The 26,090-nt window shown below is 40.9% G+C and overlaps 1 protein-coding gene across 5 annotated transcripts in view; it reads right to left on the bottom strand.

The window, feature by feature from the left end:
- CTNNA3 (catenin alpha 3) overlaps window positions 1–26,090 on the bottom strand; it is a 559,480-nt gene that overhangs the window by 439,305 nt on the left and 94,085 nt on the right. For all 5 annotated transcript variants that reach the window (XM_081190844.1, XM_081190843.1, XM_081190842.1 and 2 more), the window contains 2 exons: window positions 20,955–21,218; window positions 13,766–13,969 (listed from right to left, as the gene is read on the bottom strand). In XM_081190844.1, the coding sequence (XP_081046970.1) occupies window positions 13,766–13,969; window positions 20,955–21,218 (468 nt within the window). The remainder of the gene's footprint in view (window positions 1–13,765; window positions 13,970–20,954; window positions 21,219–26,090) is intronic.

Genomic DNA, 26,090 nt, shown 5'->3' with positions numbered 1-26,090 from the left:
TGGCCAGTTTGGAAGCAAACAGATGTAGAGAGTGTTGCATATTTATATTCTGTGCTTCACCTGTTTGTTTGCCTGACTCTTTGCACAAACACAAGCACACACAGACCATTAGAAGCTTAAAAAATAATCTGCCAGCAACCAGAAAAAAGAGAATGTTGGGATTTGGGACTATGTGATATCAATTTGAATAACATTAATTTATGTTTTAGCCATTCAAAGAAGACAGGCACGCCAGTAACTTTGCATTATGCAGTTGGTAGGGCATTATAAATGTATCCCCCTGTAACTAATGCACAGGCCAACAGTATAATCTGCAGCAAACAGCATAAGGCATGTGTGGTTAACGATAAGGAGCAGGGACAATTTTGTATCTGTATAAGTAACATCCATTCTACTTTAGATAGATAGGTTATCAAGAATCATCCGTCATGCTGAGCCAGGTGACTTTGCAATCAATGGCTGGAGCTCCATGGGAGTCACGCTGCCTTATAGGAAGAAAGTATAAGCAGTGAATTACGAGGTACAGAGCCAGACATCGATTGTGACTCCTGCTTATTTATTTCCCAGATCTACACAGTGACAAAGCACCACTAATTTTATTCCATAAATCTTTAATATTTCTATTTGCAGTGTGCTATATAAAATAAAATTTTAGAGCTTAATGATGCTTTCTGGCAACACTTCTGCTAAGCAATGTTTCACACACACACACACACACACACACACACACACACACACGTATATTTTGTGTTGTGTTTGGGGTAAATAATGGTCACTGCTGGAATCTCAATAAAGGGCACGGGTCAACACAAACATAAAATTGGAATTCAGCCTACAGAATATTTTCCCTTTTCTTTTCCGCTGTACAGTCAGCAAGCATTTTTAATGTAATTGGTGTCTGACCTCAAATAGCACATGTTCTGCATATGATTTTCTTTTCCTCCCATTACTTCTCCTCCCTTGGGGACTATGTAGTTACACAGCCCAATCATTACCAATAGGTTTGGTGTTATTTAGCATGTCTTCTTCCTACCTAAGGCTGAAATTCTAGGCATACTCACTAGGAAGTAAATCTGATTAAAATCAATGGGACTTATTACCATGCAAACATGGCTTGGACCAGGCTATACATCTTTGGTACAATAACTTTGTACGTGGTGGCTTGGTGTTATTGTGGATGACAGAACTACTGTGCCTTGAAACAAGGTTCTACAGCTCTTTCTGCTTTGCCCCACAAAGCGCTATTGTATAGATGCATTTTACAGCAGGGCTACAGAGGTAAGGGAAATGAACAATAAGAATAAGATGTCCCTCCTCCCTAAGCTGTCAGCCAACAGATCTCTAGAACTTGCAGTTTTCCAGAAACAGCATCTCTAAAACTTGCAGTTTTTCCAGAAAAGCCATGTGGTTAAACCTTTCTTGAACCATAGGTGCCAACTCTAAGGGGCTCAGGTCCCTTCACCCCCCTCAATAAAATATTGGGGGGCTGCCCCCCCAGTGTTGAAGAAAATCAGGGGCAGATTTCATAGACACCAACTCTAGGGGGCTCAGGTGCGTTGCACTCCCCCAATAATATTCTTCTGTGGTCAGAGCCACCCCACAATGCCATCGGCCACTGCCATCGCTCTGGGGCTGCTTCCCCCCTCCTTCCCCTCCATGGCAGGAGCAGGAGGAGGGAAGGAGGTGCATAAGTGTTTGGGGGCAGTGGGATGCAAGAAGTGGAGCATGCAGAGTCATCGCCCAGACAGATTTTTGTTTTCTCGTGCTTGGAATCAGAGCTGTTGCATCCAGGCCACTCAAGCCCTTTCCACCCCACATCGCTCTGCCTCGCAGCATCAGGGCCCCACCTCTCTGCCTCTGGACCTCAAAACCTGTGAAATAGAATGGTGCTTCTTTGCCCCTACACCCTTCCCTGAAAAAGCGAGGAAGAGAAGGAGAAGAGTCAAGAAGCAGCAATCTGCATAGTGGCACAAAATACTTTATCGGAGGAAATAATCACAAAAATTAAGTGCTGATCTAGACTAGACCTAATATTACTGCAATCAATTAGACAGCATGAGCTTGTTTTCTGAACGGAAATTGGAACACGGTGCATTTTACATGAAAAGAGATGCAGAGTTTCCTTTTACTTGATCCATTTGAGTGCTGGAGGTTAGAACCCTGCACTGCTATTCTGCTGACTCTCCTTGGCAACCAAGAAGTTAGAAGCTCCAAACAAATAATATATATAGAGAGAATGAGCTTTTCTCTAAAGCAAAGAAAATTAGGAACGAAAATAGAATGGTCTTTTGAAATAAAAGACCTATTAAAGTTAAATTCTTTGACACCCACTGCCCCCGCACATTGGTCTCAATGTACTCATTGTCTGTTTTACACAGAGTCTATATATTCATAACCTGTACAAACATATGTAGGCTATGCATATGTTTTAGGTACCTTTAAAAACGCAAAAAACAGATTGCATGGAGAGAGCCTGTGTGTGTACTGCTGATGCATGCATAGCATTGGTGCAGAAAAGGTGAAGAATGTGTGTAGGTTGGGGCAGGCCAGTGGGCACAACCTCAACTCCCTATTCATTCAACTCAGAAGCCACATGCACAAGACTGTGCATTTGTAGATCAACATACTTTGTTTTTAAGCGAGGCTGTCAATCAATCTCCCATTGATACCAGTAGATTTTTTATGTATCTATGCATGAAAAACCACACTTAGGGGATGGAGGATCAATCAGTAGATGATATATTGATATTATGAAGTGGAAGTAGAAGGATAAAACACGCTTCTCCAGTCCATACCATTCAAATGTTTGTGTCCAGTTTCAACTTGAACCACTCTCATCTAGTTTTGCCTTGTTATTTGAAATATATTTTATCCACAAATTAGTTTTAGCACAAGCCACCGCTATCAGCCTCTATTATATAAAGCTATTCTCCCACACACACACCCCGCCACCAGTGTTGTAGAAAATCTTTTTCAGTCTGTCATGGACAGACTGTAGGTCAGCTTCTTGATGACCCAGCAATCAATGAGAACTTTTTTAAAATGTCATCCAATCAGGATGGTGGTGGCAAGTCAAAATTCAGTACCTGCTTTCTACCAGCTTAGGCTGGTATGTCAGCTGAGGCTGACCCTGGAAAGGGTGGTCTATGCTCTGATAACAGAGCTCCATGCTCCAGTTACAGCCTGTTTAGACTCTTGTGCACTGTATTGCCCTTGAAGCTGCTATTTGCTCAAAATACTGCAGGCAGGATTTTAACTGGAAAAGCTCATCAGGAACATATTTCATCCGTGCTGAGAAATCTATACTGGCTATTTGTTCACTTCTGAACCCAACTGTGATCAGCAAGAAAAAAATGTACACTACTCTTGGATTATAAATTTAAGCATTATGCAACATAATATTAATTAAGAAAAGGGGGATGAAGGTCACCCTACCCACCCAACTCACTGGCCTGGCTTTTCATGCCACTTCTATGCCTTGGATGATCTGAGTGTTCGCACTTGAACTTTCTGTCCTATGTTGGGAATATGGTTCAGCTAGGGGTAGGTCTCTTTTCCTGCAGTTGCTCAAACTCTGTTGGGTGGTCTTTACCCATGGATGACATGGCACACCCAAATCAGAAGCTCACTCCCCTGCTATTACTGGACTCCTTTCATTAAGATAAATTGTTATTTTTCCTTCAGCTATCTTAATATGTGGCACACAACCAGCTCACCTATATGTAGCCCTTTCTGTCCCCCCCCCCAATTTTTTTTGGTGCTGCCAGTCTCTCTACCCTGCCCTACCATGCCCATAGCCACAGGCACCTGCCCACCCTCGGAAGGCCCCCTGCATACATTTTTTTCTGCCAAAGTTGTGATAGTTAAGAGCCAAATCAAAATTGTATGTGTTTCCCTAACAAATACCTTAAGGAAGATAAAAAATATGACCATACCCAGCCAACATTGATGAAATAGAAAAACTCATTCAACAGGACATCCAGCTTAATGCCCAAGGTAAACCTGATGAACACAGTGTTCTGTGCTGCTTTCTGGACCTGAATGAAGCAGGGAGCCTTATGTAGGTCATAAGGCCTATCAACCTGAAATTGTTACAGAACTGAGAAGTGCTCTGTCTCATGAATTTTTGCCCTCTCCTCACAAAGACAGGAAAATTCCAGTCACATTTCTTAGTCAGGCTGCAGTGCCTGGAAATCTGCTTGAAAAGCTGTCAGGCAGATCACAACATGCCGTTTAAAAATGTTGGACTTATTTTTAAAAAATGATAAAATGAAATTAAATATATTTATGCAAATATTAATAAAATTATGTAAATACTAAATGAATAAGAGTATAAAACAAATTTTCTGAATCTCGCTGACAAGACACAGCATTCTCCCATTACAAATTTTCTCATCTCATCAATTACTGCAGATAGAAAATGCATATACTTCACAGTTGTATCATTTCCACCCAATAGATAAACCGCAGGCTTATAATCAAACCTCTCCACATCTGTCCACAAAATCTGTCCCAAGTTGTTCAAGGCACCATACAAAGAACAATATAAAATAATATATGTACAAGGATACTTTAGATGAGATTCCTGCATTGCCGGGGACTGGACTAGATGACCCTTGGAGTCCCTTCCAACTCCACAATTCTGTGATTCTACGACTCCAACCTGGTACTCAAGTACCACAAGTACAGGTATATTCAGAATACAGCATATTTGTGAACCTTCCTTCTGGGACAATTGAGAGCATCACATTTAACTAGGCTTTAATAAACACCATCCCCTCACTGGGTTTCTTCAAATCCTTACAAGGTAGTACAATATGAATGTAAGCGAAATTATTAAATAATGGAACTTTTTAAGGCACCAGTTCAATTGTTCTGCCCATCTGAAGAGATACATCAGATCAGACAATTCCTGCTTCTAATGCTTTTTAGTGAGCTCCACTCACTAAAACAAATGCGTTCCAAGTGTGATATTTTTCCTTAGCCAAATGTTTAGCAGCATCACATATGCCACTGTTTGAATTGTTGTTACAGTCAATGAATAAATCAGAAGGGACTGATGGGGCAGTAATAGCAACAATCATATAACTTTGTTTTTAACTATATCCAAGGGACTTCGTTTCTCTGCAGACCACACTTAGAGAAGCTAAGGAACGAGTTTCCTTTATATAGTTCCAATGCTGGTGCACCCTTAGCTCTAAAGTAAAATAAACTCTACATGTTGTGTACAGCTTCCTGTCTGAGAAAACACCACTCCCAAATATCAGAAAAAATATACTTGCTCAATTTTCACCCTGCCTAATCTCCAAAGAGGTGTGTATGGTCTCTTCTGAAAAAAACCCCTTTTGTTCTTTTGATAGTTATTGTGCAAGCCTGCCCAAGCAGTGATTTTTTCTCTGGGGTGACACATACCCCTAAACATTTTGTGAATCTTTGTACTTTTGTCTATTTACTGTATTTATTTTTTACCAATTTGAACTATAAAATTGTGGTTTTCTTGAGTCAAAATGAGAGTACCCCTAAACATTTTTTGGGGGGGGGGAAGCACTGTGGCCAAGCATTCATATTTTTCACTGAGGCCCTTCTCGGAATGTTCCCACCACCAGAGGTCAAGCAAGTGGCAACAAAGGAGATGGCTTTCTCATCTTATCTGTGGTATCCCATCCAGAGGAAGCTTGCCTGGCATCCACTTTGTTATCTTTTAGACGTCACACTTATTTTCTCAGGCATTTAAATAGTTTTTTATTGCAAGTATTGAAAACGTGCACTGGAAATGAAGCATTTACTCTGCTGTTTTAATGGAGATTTAACGTTGAATTTAATTGCATATCTTGTTATTCTGTTTAAACTACCTTGAAATAAAAATTATGCAGGGTGGTATAAAAAACACTTTAAATGCTGTTGTATGTTTACATGCCTATAGGGACTGACTTAAAAAAAATGCTTCTAAAAATGTGCCTTTGGTAAAGGTAAAGGTAAAGGGACCCCTGACCATTAGGTCCAGTCGTGGCTGACTCTGGGGTTGTGGCGCTCATCTCGCTTTACTGGCCGAGGGAGCCAGCGTACAGTCATGTGGCCAGCATGACTAAGCCGCTTCTGGCAAACCACAGCAGCGCACGGAAATGCCATTTACCTTCCCGCCGGAGCAGTACCTATTTATCTACTTGTACTCTGATGTGCTTTCGAACTGCTGGGTTGGCAGGAGCAGGGACCAAGCAACGGGAGAGTGTATATATAAAAATTTAAATTAATAAATTTGTTGTCAGAAATTAAGCCAGTCTCACTTTGGGCATAATTCTCAGATCAAAAAAGAAACTCAAGCACCCAATAACTTCAAGGGGATCGAAACTGCTTACTTTGTATTTTTACTGGTTAAGTGGAATTTTCACTCCTTGTTACGATTGCTAAACAATTGTCCTGTTTCACAAGTCCACTAAGATAAAGAGGGAGGAGAGGGAGCCTCATAGCCAAGGCTCCAAGTAGGCATGCTCAGATCCAGATGTGGATTTAATCACTGTTAACAATACCTGGTCATAAGGAAGATCTCATTCTGCTGAATCAAAACATTGCCTTCTTTCTCCAGTTCTTTAAACAGCAAAATCTCAAAGTGGTTTAATAACAGGGCTGAAAGCTTTAACTAATTAATTAGTGTCATTAATTTACTATTTCATTAATTGATTTAATGTATAGATTGCTGATTGATTAAACCATGATGCACAGGAAGAGACAAACCACATTAAGCATGAACACTTGGTGCTGTCAACTGTTCGATTAACAAGTTTCATACATCTCTTGACTTCTGTGTTAATAGGCTAGCGAAACTTGTATTGGCAAAGTTCAAAGCCAAGGGGCAGGATCTCATGATTAGATCCTATGTTATAGGCAGTGTTGATGTTATTACTAGTAGATATTTCTTTAGAAAGCAGCTGTGTTCAAAATGCAGCAGCAGATATATTGAGTTCCTAAAGTTATGCTAAAAATTACTTTAAAATTACATATATAAGTAACTCAGTAATAAGCATTCCTATTTATTCTTCTAAACAGATCATCAAAACTGATTTATGAAATTACACTTATTAGAATACAATGTATACTTAAAATGTGTTCCAAAAGGGAGCAAAGAACCAGTGACAAAGAAGTCAGGATTGTGCTAGTCAAATACTAGAGAAATATAATGCTCCACTGATTTGAGGCAGGAATATACAAAGTTTATTAAAGTACTTAAGAAGTTTCAGAAGCATTTGCAAAGGCAGACAAAAGCTGAACAATTTTTCTGTTGTTTTCTAAAAAAATTCAAGACCTAATGACACTGATAATTTATTCTGCATTCTTTTTGAGAAAAATACATTTATTTTTAGTTGCTTTTGAGAAAATCTGTACATATATTTGAAAAATGCATTATATTAACTCATTTCTATCTCAAACAATAATGCTTGGAAGGAGCAGCAGTTTCTTTAGAAAGGTCCTAAGTTAAACACCACGGGGAGGCAAACAGAACCCACAGTCAAGGTGCAATTAAATACTTAATACCTAGATTGTACTGTTACTAACTGTGACTGGTTCAACAGCTTTTGCCATTCCTGAACCAGGAAATCCTGGACACAGTAGTGCATGCTTTAGTTAGGTCAAGACTGGATTACTGCAATGCACTGTATGTGGGGCTTCCCTTGCACTTGATCTGGAAGCTACAGTTTGTGCAGAAGCTACAGATAAAAAAAATCCCAGTTCCTCCTCTTTCCCATTCACCCTTAAAAATCCTGAAATACTCTAGGGCAAATTCCTGGCAGAACCAGAAATGAGATATGAAAATTAAATATAGTTTCTGCAACCATTAATTTGAACAATAGAATGACCTTTGCCATATTTTTAACGCATTTAAAAAAGCAAGCCATGTTAAATACATTAAATTCTTTTCTATTTGCAATGGACTTATTTACAGTAATTTTTGATTTACCTAAGGAAAATTCCTTCTCATGAATTAAAAAGTGTGGTAGCTGTTTAGTCAGTGAACACTTCCAATATTTATTTGCAGTGCTAGGTTATTACCATAATCAAGGATTTATTCTACCTTGGAGGGAGGGAAAATACCATTTTGTTGAAGGCTTCCTGGGGAAAAATGGTCTTCAGCAGACTAATATATTTTGGGTGCTGTCAAGTATACCAAATATGAATTACTGACTATTGTACTGAATCATCCTCTCAAGATCCATGAGCTGTGCATCACTCTATATTTTTCTAGTGCATTCCTCAAATAAGTATCCGATTAATGCTGAAATTGCTGGCTCAGAAACATTTAATGAAGAACAGGACTTAAGCAAGAAAAATCTTTAATCTTGTTTCTCCAGTTCTCCTGGCTAAAAAAAAAATAGTAACTTAGGGATCTCCCACATTATTTACCAGAACAGAAACCTCTAGAAGAGAAAAGCAGGTTTAGGAAGCCTGGTTTTTGAATGTGTGTGAACATTTGTCATGGTGGCACCCCAGTTAGAATGCCTACCTCCAATAAGGTCAACCAGAACCAACAATGACCGCTCCCCACTTAAAACGGGGGGCGCCCTTTGCGTGGACGCGCGCAGCCCCTAGATCTGGAGCGGCTCCATCAGCATAGGCTTGGCTTGCCTTCCCTCAGGTGGGATACCTGGAGGTCTCCGCCTACCTCAGTCAGTTGTCCAATCCCACCCGGGGGAAGCGTTGCCAAGGAGACCAGGCCAGGTAGGGGAGGGATTACCTGCCCACACAATAGAGGGAGGATCTTATCTGGGAATCCTCACTTGGCTCCAGAGCTTCTCCCACCCTTCCCACCCTCAGTTAATGTTTTTTTTTGCAGGTTAACTTTTCTTCACAGGTATGCGGGCGCTGTTACGTTAAGGTCGCTGTTAAAGGGCCGGAAAGGAATTTCCCTGCATTGGCAGGTTTCGCCTTTCCCGTAGCAAAACATCACAACTTTGGGGGTATCAGGCCTTGGGCGGAATCCTTTAGTCCATCTTCCTCTTTGCGGCGGCGATACCAGGGTTCCCCGTTAAAGGGGTTTCTGAAGGGAGGCTTTGACCGTACGCCGAAAGGCCGTCATTGCTCTCCCCTGTGGCGGCGGTGTAACGGGGGTGGCTATCTCTGCTTGAACATATGTTCTCCAGAGCCGGCCCATCCCCCCCACACACACTCACTGGATAACCCTGATGCTCCCTAGGTCCCCGGCTGGGGACTTGCCTGAGCCAAGGTCTACCCACATTTGAAATTTAATAAAGTTGTGGCCAATTTAATCCCATAGCATGTTTTCTTGAGTCATTATTCCACATGATGGGGGGGGGGACCGCTCAGGATCTAGGGAGTCTGCCTGTCCACGCAATACTGACATTTCAGCAACACATTAAGACCTCTCAGTTTGCCTGGTCCTCTTCACAATGCTAGTATAGGTATGTTGCTGTAACAAGGAACTATGTTTAGCTTCGTGTTATGTTTTGTACTTGATTCTATGGTTGTTTTATCTGTTGTTTACATTTTTACATTTTTATTTTTGTATTCATTGTTAATTGATTTAGGTTTGCTTTTAACTTACACTAACCATATGATGAAGGGCAGGATAAAAATTAATAATAATAATAATACTGTCGTCGTAGCCTCAGTTTTGTATATAACCTCCACCACTTTGTTGGCATTGTCACACAGAGTTAATTTGTTTCCCTCCCATTTTCTGTAGAATACATCAACTTTCAAACTACACAACCAAAATCTCAATCTTTGTTTGCAAACCCCCCTGTAATGAGAATGTCGCAGCAGTGCAGAAATCTCCATCATCAAAGATTAAATAATTCAGGAAGAACTGGAAGTCATTCAAACATTTCTACTCTTCAATTGTACTTGAAAAGCTTGTCACAATGAATAACTGTGATCCCCACAACGTTAGGCTCATTTGGAAGCTCTTGTTTCTCTAAATCAAAATATATTTTTGCTGGGATCATGCATTTTATAAGCAAATGGATCCTTCAAATTCTTCAAAGCAATAAGAATAAAATACAACAAATCTTTAATCATGATACCTAGTGTGGGTATCATCTTTTTAACTATAGGGTCATTGCCTTCTGCACCCAGGACATGCAGATGGAGAGAGAATTATAAAATAGCACAGCAAAAAATATCATCATCATAATCCACCTTAGACCCTATTCTTGATGTAATACAGGATAGTAGAGGACTTGCTCTGACTAGTAATTCCAGGCAGCTCACTATCCACCTCTCAATGTGAGGAAGGTGTTTGAGATCCCTGGCGCACAGAGTATCATAGCTGACAGCTGTAATATTAAATTGAAACATGTAAAGCTCAGCATCCCAGTTTCAATAGTAGGATCCAGTCTGTTTGTTCACCTTGTGCATTTATCTTCAATATTGCTGTATATATTTTCTGCTAGGAATCATGTTGTGTAATAAAACTGTACAGCCATGAGACAAGAGGAGATTAAATGAGCCCTAAGAGAACTGTTGGAAGGCAGCCTTGTATCCCTTAATCTGATGCTATTGTCTCTTCTTATTGTCAGCCCATGGTATGCATTTCTAATTTTGGATTCTCTCCACTATACATCTATGGATACAGCATGTCTCAATTTAGGCACTGTTTTAAAGCATTTTCATAGAGCTTTGTGTTCTTAGAGTGTATTTTGTTTTGCAGATTTTAGCATCTACTCTTAATACTTCAAGTCTAGACCATTAATTCTGACTTAAAAGAACATCCTAGGGCTAATGCAAATGAATCCTGGGTGCATGGCAGCTCCTGAAAATTTGATTGCTCAGTGGCTCCTGGCAATCAAATTTTAAGCAGCTACAATGCTCAGCAAGTCATTATAATGAAATGTAATGAAAAACTGCAGCACAAATGCAAAGTGTAGCTTCTTGTTTGATTCAGGCAGCCTTCTTCTGTGATAGGGATTCATATTTTTTATTTATTTCATATGTATTATGTTCTAAGCTTTTCATATACCAGCTACTTCAAAGACAAAGAAACTGGCAGCAGAACTTCATTTATTCAAATAATACTCCAGGCATCATTCAAAATAGAAGTATGGGTAAATGACATTAAACTAGGTTACAGAAACATGGGAATATGAGAGACCTGAATTTTCTGATAACTGGGAATGAACAACAGTGAGGGGGAGTTCTGTTCTTACATCACATACAATGAACCCACAGGGTCCCCTTAACCTCGCACAGTTCATCTACTCTCTCTAAAAGGATGCGACTATGTTAAGAAATAAACAAAAGTGCTTGCCTAGAAAAGGTGCATGAAATATTTAGAGTCTCCATTTCTCATATATCTAGTTCTCACATCCTGAAAATGGATACTTTACACTGTTCTGCACATGCCCATTCATCACCTGGATCAGACACAGGTTAATAATTGGAACAGAGTATTTTTGCTAAAATCCCACATACTCATTGCAAACAAACAAAAATCTTCCAAACATGCTGCCAGTCAAGAGCAGCAAGCCTTTTTATGGAAGCATGCAACTTAGGAATCCATAGAAAGTTGCTTTTTTCTAGACCCAGACAATCTGTTCATCCAGCCCAGGGATGGATAATCTTTTTCAGGGTAAGAGCTGCATGTCAGATAGATGTGGCAATTCTTCTTATTTTTTAAATACCTGGGCAGGTGTCACAGGCTCCACAGAATCACAGCAGTGGACCTGTGGTAGTAGCTAGTGTAAATTATAGGGCTTCTCCATACAAATGTTCAAAAAGGAATTGTATTGTTGCTATACTTATCCTAGCTGGAAAAGGCATGGAGCCTAGCTAAGAAGAGATAACCATGCTTCCATTTATTTTACAGCCTTTGCTTGTAAACAATACCGTACATGATGATGATGATGATGCAGCAGCAACAAAAGGTGGTATTCATATATATTTTACTTGGAGCGGATCTACTAAAAATAATTACTCTTAATAAAAAAAAAAATTGTTCAGTAGCACCTTATAGACCAACTAAGTTTTTCTGGTATAAGCTTTCAGATCTGAAGAAGTGTGCTGCCACATGAAAGCTTATACCAGAACAAACTTAGTTGGTCTATAAGGTGCTACTGAACAATTTTTTATTTTTTTTAATTTTTTTTATTTCGACTGTGTCAGACCAACACGGCTACCTTCCTGAATCTATAATTACTCTTACTTAGTCATTAATTTCAGTTGGTCTCCTCTGGGTAAAACTTGGCTGAATGTCACCTTGCAGCTCCTAAAATTGAAGTGTCAGATGGAACCTCCTGGGTATTGCCTTAATCTCTGGAAAATCTTTTTTTAAAAGGAAAAAACCCAACATGGGTTGAGAGTTCCCAATTCTGTGGTAATACTCCATAGGAGCACACAGGCATTTCATTCCTTTAAAAGACAGAATGAAAGGTGGGAAAATACAAGTTCACACAATGGTGTCCACATTTGTGAATACAGTGGTACCTTTGGTTGCGAACGGGATCCGTTCCGGTGGCCCGTTCACAACCTGAAAAGAACACAACCCACGTCTGCGCACACGCGAGTCACCGTTTCTGTGCATACGCGTGACGTCATTTTGCGCATCTGCGCATGTGCGAGCGACAAAACCTGGAAGTAACCCTTTCTAGTACTTCCAGGTCGCCATGGGATGCAACCTGAAAATGCGCAACCTGAAGCAAATGTAACATGAGGTATGACTGTACTGGTATCTTTGCTATTACAGAAAATAATCATTAAGTAACTATGGCATTCATTCAGCCACATTAACAATACATGTTCTATCTGGGTGAAGAATCCCATTTTCCCAATTTGAATATGAAAAATATTCAATAGAGGAAGGATACCTGGATTCTGTGCAACAAATAACTGAAATAATTGTACTAGAAATAATCACACATTTTTCTCTGTTTACCCATCTTCCTTTCCTGTTTTCCCTATTGTTTTCATCGTATTAAATACATATATAGTAGATATCTCTCTATAGCTATGATAAAATACTGAAAGTACTACATGATCACTAAAGCTCTGGGGGTGGGGGGGAACCTGAGAGAACACATAGCATCAATAGTTTGTACACCTGAGAAGAAAGTAAAAGAATATCATGTCTCAACATGAATACCATTAGCTACTCAACAAAATTCATTCCCAAATTGTCTTCTGAATAAGAGTAAGAAATCTATCTGTTCAGCACAGAGGTTATGTTTCCAAATCAAACACTGAATGAAATAGTTCTGTCTAGTAGTGTTGCTGGTATTTGTTTTATCTCTTTACTGCCGGTAACATTCACTATAGTAGTGGTTCAGTCTAAAGTCTACCTCCAAAATCTAAGCATTGTCTTTTCAGAATACATTTCAGATTTGTGAATCTAAGACTTTCCCCTACTGAACACTGGCCCTTTAAGCTCACTCTTGACATACTGCTATTTTTAAAAGTAACCACATGTACCAGGAAAATGTTTACAGAATAATAATCACAGATATCTTATTTCTAATGTTCTGAGAAAACAAGAAGGCTAAAAAAAATAAATTACTTACCATCTCCTTTTCTGTTGACTTTTGCAAAAATCGTACCATAGAGCACCATGGGTTAAGGTCGACTTTGGACATATACAACATATTAAGTATTATTCTGAGAATCAGCAGTATATAAATACCTTTCAGAAAACTTTGACTAAGCTTTATTTTCAAAGTACTACTCAGTAGACACCAATAACTATTGGACTACCTTCATGTAAGCAGAAGTGCAGAAAACAGTGCCAAGCAGCAAGAATGGGTGGAGTAAAACATTCACTTACATTATTCATGTACTCTGAAAGAAGATCTTGGAGGGCTTGGCGAATAGCATTGCACTCCATGATAATGCGCTCACGGTGAATATCACGTGTGCAAGAAGAATCTGCTAACAAAGCAGCACCACTGATAATTCCTTCTAAACGCTTTTCTAGCGATGGCCTTATTTTGTCTTCCTTCACAGTAAGAGGATCCAAGACAACGAGATTCTATAGGGAAAGATAAAAAGGGGGAAATAAGAAGAGTACTCATGCTCACACTGGTCTTCTTGAACACATAGCTGGAATGCATATATCATATCCCCAGTGTAAACATCCTACTGTTTGAATCTTGATAATCTTCATCTCTGAAGGACAGCAAGAAATTCAAAGCAAAGTTGTACATTTATATGGTTCTCAAGCAAAGATCTTGTCCATTGGGTACATTACAATACATGCAATAGATGGCTGCAAAATGCCCATTGGCAGACAACCAGGGCAGACCAATTGTTGTTTTATCTGTTTATGCGCTGGCCAGGGCCAGCCCACAGCAAGGTGAGGTGACTGCCTCAGGTGGCAGGATCCGCCAGGGCAGCAGATCCTGATGTCAATTTTTCTTCCTCCCCTGTTCCTGATGTAGCTCTTCCCTAACCCTTTCTTCTCTAGCAGGGAGGAGAGGTGCCATTTTGGTGTCCACCTCAGATGCCAGAATGTATTGAGTGCTAGTTACCTTAGAAAACCTGGAGTGTCAGTGCATATAATATGCATATAATATGTGAGATTTGCTCAGATTTTTAGCAGAATGGGGTGGGGGGTGGGGTTGGGGATGTAATAACCCACTTCTCATCAATAGCAAGATAGGAATTAGCTCAACACTGAGATTTATTTATTTTTTAAGCCCATCCCTACTCACACCCTGTCTCTTCTCTCCCTTTAATGACCCTGTGTCATTCAAACCCCATGGCCCACAGAGCAGTTATCACTGAATGAAGTATAATAAATGTGGCAGAAAGCACAATCTGGTTTCTCCTGCATATGAAGAATTAGATTACTATAGGCAGAGGTTTTCAACCTTTTTGAGTCCACAGCTCCCTTGACCAACTACATTCTTTCGGTGGCATCCCTGTGGGGCTCAGGAGCCCAGTTATGTCACCCCTTGCCTGCAGAGCTGGCAGCCTCTCACCTTTTGAACACCCTCCCTTGTGGAGTGTTCCCTCAGCCTCCTCTCCTCCCTTTTCCTTGTGAGTCCTCCAAGCAGCCAGTGCTGCCGCCCTGGTCTCCAAGCTGCTCCCCCTACCCCAAAGAGAGGTGCCTCCTCACACTGCCCCACAGGGACCTGGGAAGCAGCCTGAGGATCTTGTAGCCAGGGCTGCTACAACAAACGCTTGTGCAAGCCTTTGGGAGGCAGAGATGCAAGAGGGCATGGCACACTGGTTGAAACCCCCTGCCTTATGTTAATTTTATGTTTGAAAACTGCCCTGAGAACTTATAGTTGATGGTGCACTAAATACATAAAATAAAGTAAAATAAATTGGCCTCAAAGATTATGGTGGATTCCTAGCCCTGTTCCTTTTATCAAATGACAAACTCTGATGTGAAATTCCTCTTCATAGTTTGATCATGGGGCAGATAAAGAAACTGGCCTCAGAAATACTTTTCCATGGATGCTAACTTGCAAAAGTAGTTTTATAAATTAGTATAGTTATCTATTTTTAATACATTTTTATACTGCTTACCATTACAAGTAAATCTCAGAGTAGTATGTAAAGACAGAACTAAAATACATTAAAACAATTTCAATAAAAATGTTACAGATATCATCAATAATAAAAAGCAGTAGTAGCAACAATAAATATCATTTCAGCTTCTGCATGCATCTGACCCCTCCATTTTCTTCCGATAAATGTTGTTACTCTTGCTGCAAGTGGGGCATCTTTAAACGGGAAATTCAGGAGTTCTTCTGCCACTATTCCATGCATTTAAGTTATCCTGAGCCCTCTCAATAAGGCAAGACATATGCAAATAAATGCTGGTGATCTACTGCTTGGGATTTGAGGGTTAAGTGTTTGAAGAAAAAAATTAATGAAATGGATTGTGCATTCTGTAAAGTGAGGTTTGTTTAACTAGAAAATTTTGAATGAATACATCAAGATTCTCTCTGTGTGTATGAAATTCCCTTTTCTGAAAATGGAATAATGTTGCTTTGTTTATCCAAAAGCATTATCAATTTCATAATATCTAATTTAAGCAAATCACTTTCCTAATTCACGATAATGGCAACAGACATTCATCAAACTATTACATTTCTTTCTTTCTTATTCTTTTTTGCAGCACCCTCTTCTCACAGCAGGGCGAGTCTGCCTGATTGCAAAGGGAAATCGCACATGAGAGAGAACTCTTCTGGGAGTCTTTTTCTAACTACAATACGAATTCATGAAAATTAGCAGTATTTAATTAACCAAGAAATATCTTTTTCTGTGACTTCTTTCAGAGAGGAAAATTAAGGAACTGCGGCAACGAAAGCTTAATTTGGGGTTGTATGGAGTATTTTGTGGAACTATGTATGTACTATAATGAAAACAAACACATTTGTAGAAATGTCTGAATGAACAAACTAAATTTCAAAATGCTGGGCCAGCTCCTGCACCTGGTTGACCTTGTGAGTGAGGCCCACCCCACCTGGAATGTCCAGTGTGGCCAGAGGTGGGTGGTACCAGCTGCCCATCCATTCCCCTGTCCACACAAGAAGATGACGGCCTCCTAGGACCAACGGTAACTTTATGGAGACAGAGAAAGCTATATTTAAACTCTGACTTTTTTCATATAATCTAACTTTCCATTTTGATGTGATCAAATGGGTCACCTTCCACATAGTTGTTCCTTAGTGGATTCTGACCAAACATCAGCATCAATGAAGCCAAATCTATGAGAAGAGTGCATTTATCTTCTAAAGAGATGGCTGTCAGTGGGTTGAGAGGCAAAAGAATTAAGAGTAACGTTAGAAGGTTTCGGCATTTCAAAAGTTTGAGAAACATCAGCATGGGTCAAATCTTTTTCTAAAAAAAAACTAGACTTAAGAAACTGCTCTCAGCAAATATGTACCGAGAGGCTTGTGTTAAAGTTTTATTAAAAATGACTGTCATCTGAAACAACCAGCAGCTAAAATGGTGTAGGAAGATAAAGCTAAAAAGCTGAAATGAGCAGGCCCTTCTTGTGCCCTCTTATTTCCATCAAATACCTTAAGCTAGCAAAATCTCAAGACTACTATAACCAAGACACTGCTACAAGGTACATCAAATCATTAAGCTCTGTTAACAAATTATTAAATAATTACACTTGCCCACTCTAATGTACAGAGTTTGTGGATGAGATTTTGCAGGCTGTCCCAACTTTAGATTTCAGTATATATGTTGCTATTATTTTTCAAGGAATTGGTCTACATTGCTTATGCCCTGCTTCCTTACTCTGGATTGCGAATGCAGATTGATATTCCAAAGAGAAAGCATTCCTATTAGAGGTACTGCCAAGGCCTGTCCTTCAACCATAATTGTTGATCTGTGATTTGCAGTCTGAGTCCCTTCACTTGCAATTCTAATGTTCCAATCGGAGGGATTGATAATTTTGGTATAGCTAGGCAATCCATTAAAAACCATACTGACAAAGTGAAGAACAGAGAAAATGGGTGGTATTCAACTAACTTTTTTTAAAAAACTAGGCCCACTGAAATTAATGAACATGACTAAGTTAGGTCAATTAATTTCTGTGGGTCTACTGTGAGTAAAAGTAGACCACCCAATGTTTTTTTTAAATATTCAAAATTCTCAACTTACTTAAAAATAATAATAATTATATGCAGTATGACCAAATGCTGCAGTGGTGATCATCTTAGGTACATAAATTCATTTTATATTAGTTCACCTGGGCATCCATAATTTCAACACCAGAAAGTGATGTTTGATTCATGATATGGTGTTTTAATTCTTACTACAACTTCTGTCAAATCTCTATGTTTCCTTCATTAAAAAAAAAAAAGAACTGAGGGTGGAGGAAGCCTAAAGATAAAGAGCCATCTTATTATCCAATTGGGCTTACCAACAGAAATCTGATATATGCTGGGCAACTTGCATTGATGAGTTTAAAAGGAGCAGTAACGAAATCAATACAAATGAGTGAGCATTTGCAGTAGACAGATCTGATCAAACAGATTTTTTAATCTGTCCTGCCTGAGTGCTTCATGCGTTTTGCTCCTGTAGAATTAATGGTGTGGTAAGAAGATATTAGATTTAAATGGAATGCTTAGCTACAGACTTTTCCACCAAGTTTCCAGTTTTATACATCATCTGAAATACTCGTAACAGCGCCACTCTAACTTGGTTTCACTTCAGATTAGAGACATCGACAAAACTCTCTCTCAGAAAAGAAATTGGAGGGGGCCTCCTTAACATCCTCCTCAAAGAAAATATTAACTTTTTTTAAGCCCCTGAATTCTTCGCCACTTTTGACTGAAGTCTAAGCTGGAGAAGGATTGCCATCTTGGACCCCAGCAAGGTTTTTCTCCCTACTGGAGAAGCTAACGGAGTGGCTCTGCTCCATTAGCTTGCAAGGAGTGAGGACTCTACAGAGCCCACCTTAAGGATCACTCCTGCACCCACAAATCCCTCCCCCCAAAAAAACCCAAATGCAATTTAATGAACTGACTTAACTCCATTAGCTTGCTTTGGGGGTGGAAAAACCCTTGCAGGGAAAATTGAAGGTGGCGGGGGGGGGGGGAGAGAACCAACCACTGAGGATAACTAGGGGGTTTCTCCCTCACACTGCCTCCACTTTTTGCCACTGCAGCATCTCTTCCCCCACACCCCCAGGAATTAATGGCACCATTTGTCCCTGTGGGGCTGGGAAAGTGACACAACAGAGGCCAAATCCTGGGGTAGTGGGAGATGGCCACACACTCCTTTAGGTCCTACAAGTATCTTTGTCCTGCCCCTATTAGAACCACCTTATCTGATTTCACAGACAAAGAAGCTGCAACAGGTGAATCAGGAAGTGTATGTCCAGGTCCTTTGTACAGGGGATCGAGAAAGAACTGTCTATCTGTCATTCCTTTCCCTCTGCTTCAGATGGCTATGATGCTATTTCTCAAGAGATGCTGGAGGTAACTGGGGCACTTCTGAAGCTAGGAGGTGCCACAAGGTCTTCAAGTTATCAGGGTCTTCATCACAGAAGTAGTCTTCTTGGCTCAGGCCAATGAATTATCTCATCTTACCTCCTGGTCCACAGACTGATATCTCCATGTATGTCATTTGAATAGGGCTATGGACATACAAAACAGCTATGATTCCCAAGAACATGCTCAACTTTTAAAAATTGTGGTAGAGAGCTGTGGTATAGTCATGCTTCCCTAAGAAGGCTGACTAAATCAACACATTGCAAGCATTTCTAGACCTGTTGAAGTCTCCCTCTTATACAGCTAGCTGGAATATAGTACAGTAACTGACCATCTAATGGGGGCTTTAAGTTTCAGTTATTACACATTTAGTATTATACTTTTTATTACAGTCACAACTATATAGTATTGTTAGAATGTATTGTAAGCCTAAAGCTTTGGGAAGTATTCAGACTCACTTCAGCTTTTGCCCAAGTATAAATCCTAACTTCCCATACTGTATATGAATGATATTAAGAAAGCTTCCAGACAGTACTTGTTGAGTAAGCTCTTTCAAATATTTCCAGACTATAAACGTTTAATGAGATTGGCTCCCAACAGACTGTTTACTACATCCATTTATTTCATTGTACTTTATTTATAATGCAGAAGATAGAGCAAAGGTTGTTTCAGGTTCTTATCCAATGTCATTTCCCCATAAATAAAGAAAAATGAAACAATTTAATTCTCAAACATTCGTAAAAGGTTAGATACTCAATAAATTTTGCTTTATCTAACTCACTCAGCCCAAGGTACCATTTACACTACTTGGGTTAAAGAAATACAGAAAAAGTCTATGAACAAGAAGACATTTAACAATATAATCTAAGCCCAGGATTCAAAAATGGATATATGGGTGCTTTGCTTATACACAGAGGCAGCCCCCAACTACTTGAACACCTCCCCCTCAAACAAGGCACACCATTAAGGATAGTGACCTGTTGCTAGAAGTAGATTCCCTCCCTCCACAATATGTGAGAAGCATATTTTAATATATTTAGTATATTTTAACTTGCGTTGTGCAAAAATGATCATGTATTGTCCCATAAACATATATTTCAGATGGTTCAAAATGCAGCAGCTTATTAATTGGCTGGAGCTGGTTGATGGGAGACTATAATACCCATGCAGAAAGAACTATATTGGCTCCAATTTGTTCTGACGCACAATTCAAAATTTTAGTTTTGATCTTTAAAGGCCTAAATTATCTTGATCTAGAATGGCCCAAGAATTGCCTCCTCCTATTTGAACATGCCTCCATGCTCTAAAATGGGTCACCAAAAAGGTCCCTCCTCCAAATCCCATCTCTTTCTGAGCTCGTACTGATGTGGGCAAGAGTAAAGTCTTTCAAACAGTGGAACCTTCCTTGTAGACTCCTTTGCCCAAGAAAGCCCAGTAGCGTAGCTTCATTTTCACATTTGAGGAAAAATATATATGAAAACTTTTATTATTCAGAGCATTTTTGGAGAAATTATTATTAAATAGTAAGAAGGTGTGAGACGAACTTGCTACTGTGAATTTTTGAGATAGCTATCTGTTGCCTTTATGTCACCTTTTGTTGCTTTTAGTTTTAAAGATTGGAATTGGGTAGTTGATTGTCTTGATGTTTAATTGTCAATTTATTGCTGTTTTCATGGAGCCCTGTGGAGGTATTTGTCATTTGTAAAATTAGTCAATGGGCTCTATCAATGCTATAGTACTGGGGTACCTATTGTGATACCCACCAGATGTTGTGGACTACAAGTCCCATCATTCCTTGAGGCAGATGGTCCACATTGGCTATCCCCTGCTTTAGGAGATACCATGTTTACACCTGATCCCTAGGTCACAGGTCACAATCACTCACCAAAACAAATCAGCCAGGCTGGAAGCGTATCTGAGAACTGCTATGAAACTGATTACACATAGGTCAGTAAGATTTGGTTTTCTGGTATGCTACTTTCCACAAGCACATCATTTAAAATAAATTAGGCCATTTTACAGAGTGTGCTACAGTGCTACACATTCACCTACCTCAAATTCATCAAGGGCACTTCCAAGAGTAGCAGACTGTGATGTCGACTGAACCTTTTGATTTCCAATTCCTTGAGAAGCATTGGAAATGACATCAAGAGCATTCTGTATTTCATTACAAACAGAGTCCTTGCTGGCTGCAAGAGATGAAATGTCTGAATGTTCCAAACAAGCAGAGCAAATTGAATGGAGAAGAGATGAATTTTCCTTCAGAGAAGCACGTGCTGCTGCAATGTCATCGCGTTGATTGTTGGATTTTAAATCCTGTCAGGAAAATCATACATATGGGGATTATTACTATTATTATTTCAACTTAAATACTGGCAAGCAGTGTAGCAACACATTATTTCAATTTGTTCTGTATCCACTAAAGAAAGAAAGAAAGAGAAAAATTCAATAAAGATTTATTAACTGTGTATTCTCCGGCAGCATGTTTTGCTGCTCATTTATAACATGCCTAGGATGAAATGGAAAGAAATTAATTCTAGCTCAGGAGGAAAGAAATATTTTTGTGTTTGTTTGTTTTTCAGAGTGCCTGGAATAGTTCAGTCCACAGTAATTGTTCACTGCCCTTAAGAACACATGAAGTGCCTTTCTGGATCATATAGCCTGAATATCTTCTCCAGCTAGCTGCCCACCAGGATTTCCCAACTAGGGCATGGCAGTGCGAAAAATAGCCACCTCCTATTGCTTGCATGCAGTATCTGACAATCAGAGTTCACCCCCACAGCAGCCCTCTCTAACCCCTATGCTGTAGGAGCCAAAAGCTGCAGAACAAGACAACAGCCCTTTAAAAGCACAGGCAGATCTGACGAAGGTCTCAGGCTTCTCCACCAACAGCCTTCCTTGTGAGAGAACATGCTATCACAATGCTCTGTCAAAGGTGCTGCTTCTGACCTGTTGAAGCCAGACCCTACAGGATCTGCCTTGATCTGACCTTACTAGACATGACTTTGTCTTACTTGACCTAATTTCACTGCATATGACTCTACCTTACTTTCCCTTACACTCTACTGCCAGTAGGTGCCACTGTTCTGTTCCACTTCCCTTGTGAGCCTGGAGACAGCCCAAACAGGACAATAATTTATTTTGAATTGTCTTAAGAAATGGCAATGTTTTAACTGTGGTTAAATTAGTGTTGCACACAGGCCCCATATCCTGATTCAACCACGTCATTGAAGAATATACTGTATCAGCTCAGCAACAGACAGGAGACTCTTTTTCAATAGCAACTCAAAACACTAAATGCTTAGTAGGAGGAGGAACAATGAATTTGTTTGTCCACGATGAGAAGTTATAATTTTAGTTTCCAATAGTATGTATTTGGATACCACATCAAATGTAACACCATAAAGTGTTTGTTTATTTTTTAAAAATGCAATAAACAGAAACAGTAGGAATATAATCAGAAGCTACAGGTCATGGCTTCAAAGAACAATCATAAGCACAACAGAAGCATTTTCATGAATGTTCGGCATGTTTCAGGTAATGCATATGGGTTAATGAGTATGCAAACAATGCAACACAATCCAATGCTATAATCTGCCCAGTCAAGGAAATATATTAATTTTCACTGGAAGTACTTGTCACTATGTAAAGAACAGAATTATTTATAGCACTTTTTGAGTGTTCAAACTCCTTCACAAACCTATTAATCCAGACTACTGTGCTGACCAGATTGCTAGCGCCAGCTGCTCAGTTTAAGCACAATGGAGAATCATCATACCCATTCTCTAGGATTCCTAGCTATTCATGAACCTGATCCTGATTGTTCTCAGTACCCTAAATAGGTCAGTTTGTTGACCTCATCTTGCAAATAGTGAGGTTCATTTAATCCAACCTAATAGGTTCACGGCTGAGGTGAGATTTGGACCTGAAGCACTAGCAGAAATAGTTCAAGATACTATAGTACCAAGAGTACAAGATGTACAATAATCAAAACTAGAAAAAATAGAGTGAGCAAGGAAACTGAGAAAAGAAAGAACAAACAGTTTTAAGGAGCAAAACGTTGGCTACCGCTATATAACACATTCTAAACAGAGAACAATAAAATATAATTTTAAGAAGATTCCTGGAGAAAAAAGCACCCAAGGTTAGCACCTGTAGCTGCACAAAACATCCTGGGATTTGTAATTATGAACTAGAGCATGCTGGCATCTTGTCTTAGATAAAAAGCTCAAAAAAGCAGCATGTTTATTTTTCTAGTAACACAAAGAAAATAAATTCCCTGAGCTTATTTCTACTTTGCAACTCAATTCCTATTCAGCCACATTTTACAAATATAGCAAAAGGGCAGGAAAAGTGGGGGTTGTCTTTTATTTGTTAAAAAAATATTATCTGTCAGGGCTGCTTCCAGATCCTAGCTCACAGAGGATCACGCTAGCCAGCGTTCACTTTATAAAAGTCTTTATTGAGTTACAGTTTCCAATTTCAAACAGCCGCATGCAGCCCTACGTCTTATCAGCTAGACCGGCGAAGCTCCGTCTGAGTCCCCGCCTCCTGTACACCAACTTAATAACCTCGCCTTACTCCACCTTTTCCGCCTTCCCCTCCTTCTCTGGGTCCCTCTGCCCCCCGTGGTCTCTTCCTTCCTGGACTCTTCTGACGCTGACCCCCCGGACCCTTCTGTCTCCTTGCGGCGGGCTTTAGGACCTGGCTCCCTTTCCGGGCTGCTTACTCTGCCGCCTTCCTGTGCATTTGAACTTGGCGCGCGCGCCCAACCTCTCACTTTCCGCTTGACCGTTCCTTCGCTCCCCGATGGAGGTGTGGCCACTCCTGACCCATGCCCTCCCCCCTGCGGCGAGCCGCCGGATCCCGATACCTGGCGCCCTTCCTCCCCACTGCGCTCTGTTGGGGACGTTGGCCCCGATTTCCAACTGCTGCTCTCTGAACCCCCTTTTGTCCCTTTTTCCTGGGGTGTCCCCTTAATCTCCCCCCTCGCTCTGGCCACTGGCGCTCCTTTCTGTGAATCTTCCGATTCACTGGAAAGACTCGGAGATCTCGGGTCGTCGTCATCGCTCATCTTTCCTTCGGACTCCTCCCCCTCGCTCTCTGTTTCCTCCCTTGCCCTCGCCTCTGCTCCTGAACCCCTGACATCCTCGTTTAGATTTTTGTGCACCATTTCTATCCTCTGCCATAAAATCCTTAATAAATGCAGCTTAATTACTGTCTAACAACGGTATGAAGGTTAATTATACTTGCACATGCCTCAAGATCCATTAATATTTTTCCTTGCAGCTTTTTCCTATTTCCCCACACACAACTGTATAATTTTCATGTAATTCACATTTTGAGAATTTGTTGCAGGGAGTATGAATAAAAACAGTCCTGGAAGAGCTGTAGCTCAATGGTAAAGCATTTGTTTTGCATGCAAATCGCCCCAGACTCGTTGCCTTGCATCTCTAGGTAGGTCTGGGAAAGAGCCTATTTGATGCACTTGAAAGACACTGCTGTTATAAACAATGGGTAGCTAGATAGATCAGTATCTGTCTGCTAAAAGGGGGGGTAGGCTAGAGTTCTCCATTAATGGCTGTATGAACAGAAACAATCCCTTAAAATGAAAATATTGTTTCGTATCTTCCACCTGTGTGAAGTCTGCAAGTCCAGTGAATTCAGATTACACATAAAAACTAGGTGGAATGAAAACTAGTTTATAGGAATGACACTTTGTGATGGTGCTCATTTGGGGCCATATCAGATTAGAATCAATGTGGCAGGTCTTGGAAGAGGATACCAGATGTGGCAGTACTGGAAAGCAATACTTTTCCAGCATGCGATCTACAAAAAGCTTGAAGTACAATCAAGAAACATGTAACCTATTGTAATGGTTCTAGGGGTTGCTCATGCGTAAGCCAGTGCAAACACCTGGCTGGGTTGCCTGAGTGAACCTTTTCTGTCCGGACAGCCACTCTCCCGTGGCTGTCTCAATCACTGGCAGAATCCGTCCGTGGGCGTTTCTTAAACTTCTTCCAGCAAAGAAGCTCTTTTGACGCCTAGTCTCCTCCTATTCTCTCTGTGCGAAAGCCTTCTGCGCAAGGAGGGCGTAGGCAGCGGAGGACCTCTACTCTCCCCACTGGTCCCCGGCAAGGAGTCATGGGACCGCCTCGCCGCTTCCCCCATCTGCCCCCCTTCTCCACTGGTGCTACGCTGATTCTCTTCCCCAGAAGATGGGCTGCCTCTCCCACTCCCAGGACGCTCTCTGGAATCCCTCTGGATTTTGCTCTCTCCCTCCGGCACTGATGGCAGTTCCCTGACATCCACCTCCTCCTCAGGACCCCCCACCCCTGGCGCGATTTTCCGATACAACCTCCTCTCTCTCCTCAGTCGACGATGCGGGGAATCCCCTGAAGGAACTGTCATCATCTTCTGAGGATTCAAACCCAGCCTCCCATCCGCTTGGACTTCTTCCCACTGGTTGAACCTCCCAGTCTGATCCTTCTCCCTCGGACACCTCCCCTCCCTCCTCTTCGGAGGCAGGAAAACCCACAAAGTCCCCTTCGCCGTCTGTGGGTCCAAATTCTTCCTCCCAGAATCTAGCTAATGGTTTGGGCTTATCCAGAAACAAACCGTGGAATTCTTCCACCAGATATCCGTCAGTGATTGATTCAGCAGGGACCCAAGTGTTTTCAGACCTAGGTTCCCCCTCCCAGGCTACCAAGTACTCTACCTGGCGACCTCGCCACCTTGAATCGAGTATTTCCGTGGCTTCGTTACAGTGTTCCCTCTCCTCTACCCACGGGTGGGTGGTAACCCCTCCCTCCCATCCCAGGAATTCCTGCCCCTCCCTGTAAGGTGAAAGTAGGGACCTATGGAACACCAGATGTATCTTCATGCTGTCAGGCAACTTGAGTTTAAATGCCACTGGGTTAACCTGCTGTATTACCTCAAAAGGCCCCAGCCACCTAGGCTGCAACTTATTGCACCCTCCCTTTAGGGGCAACCCTTGGGATGACAACCACACCCTGTCTCCCACCCGTATGGCCTCCCCTTCCCGACGGTGCTTGTCCGCCTGCCTCTTGTAAACTTCCTTGGCCCACTCCAAGTTCAGCCTGAGTTGCTGGTGTAAGGCCTCCATTTCCTCCACAAATTGCTCAGCCGCTGGTACACTCCATCCTTCCTCCCCCCGCCCCGGGAAGG

Source organism: Podarcis bocagei, assembly GCF_964188305.1.
Source record: "Podarcis bocagei genome assembly, chromosome: 4".
Taxonomy (NCBI): Eukaryota; Metazoa; Chordata; class Lepidosauria; order Squamata; family Lacertidae; genus Podarcis; species Podarcis bocagei.
The sequence above is the reverse complement of the archived record's forward strand: the minus strand, read 5'-3'. Positions and strand labels throughout refer to the sequence as shown.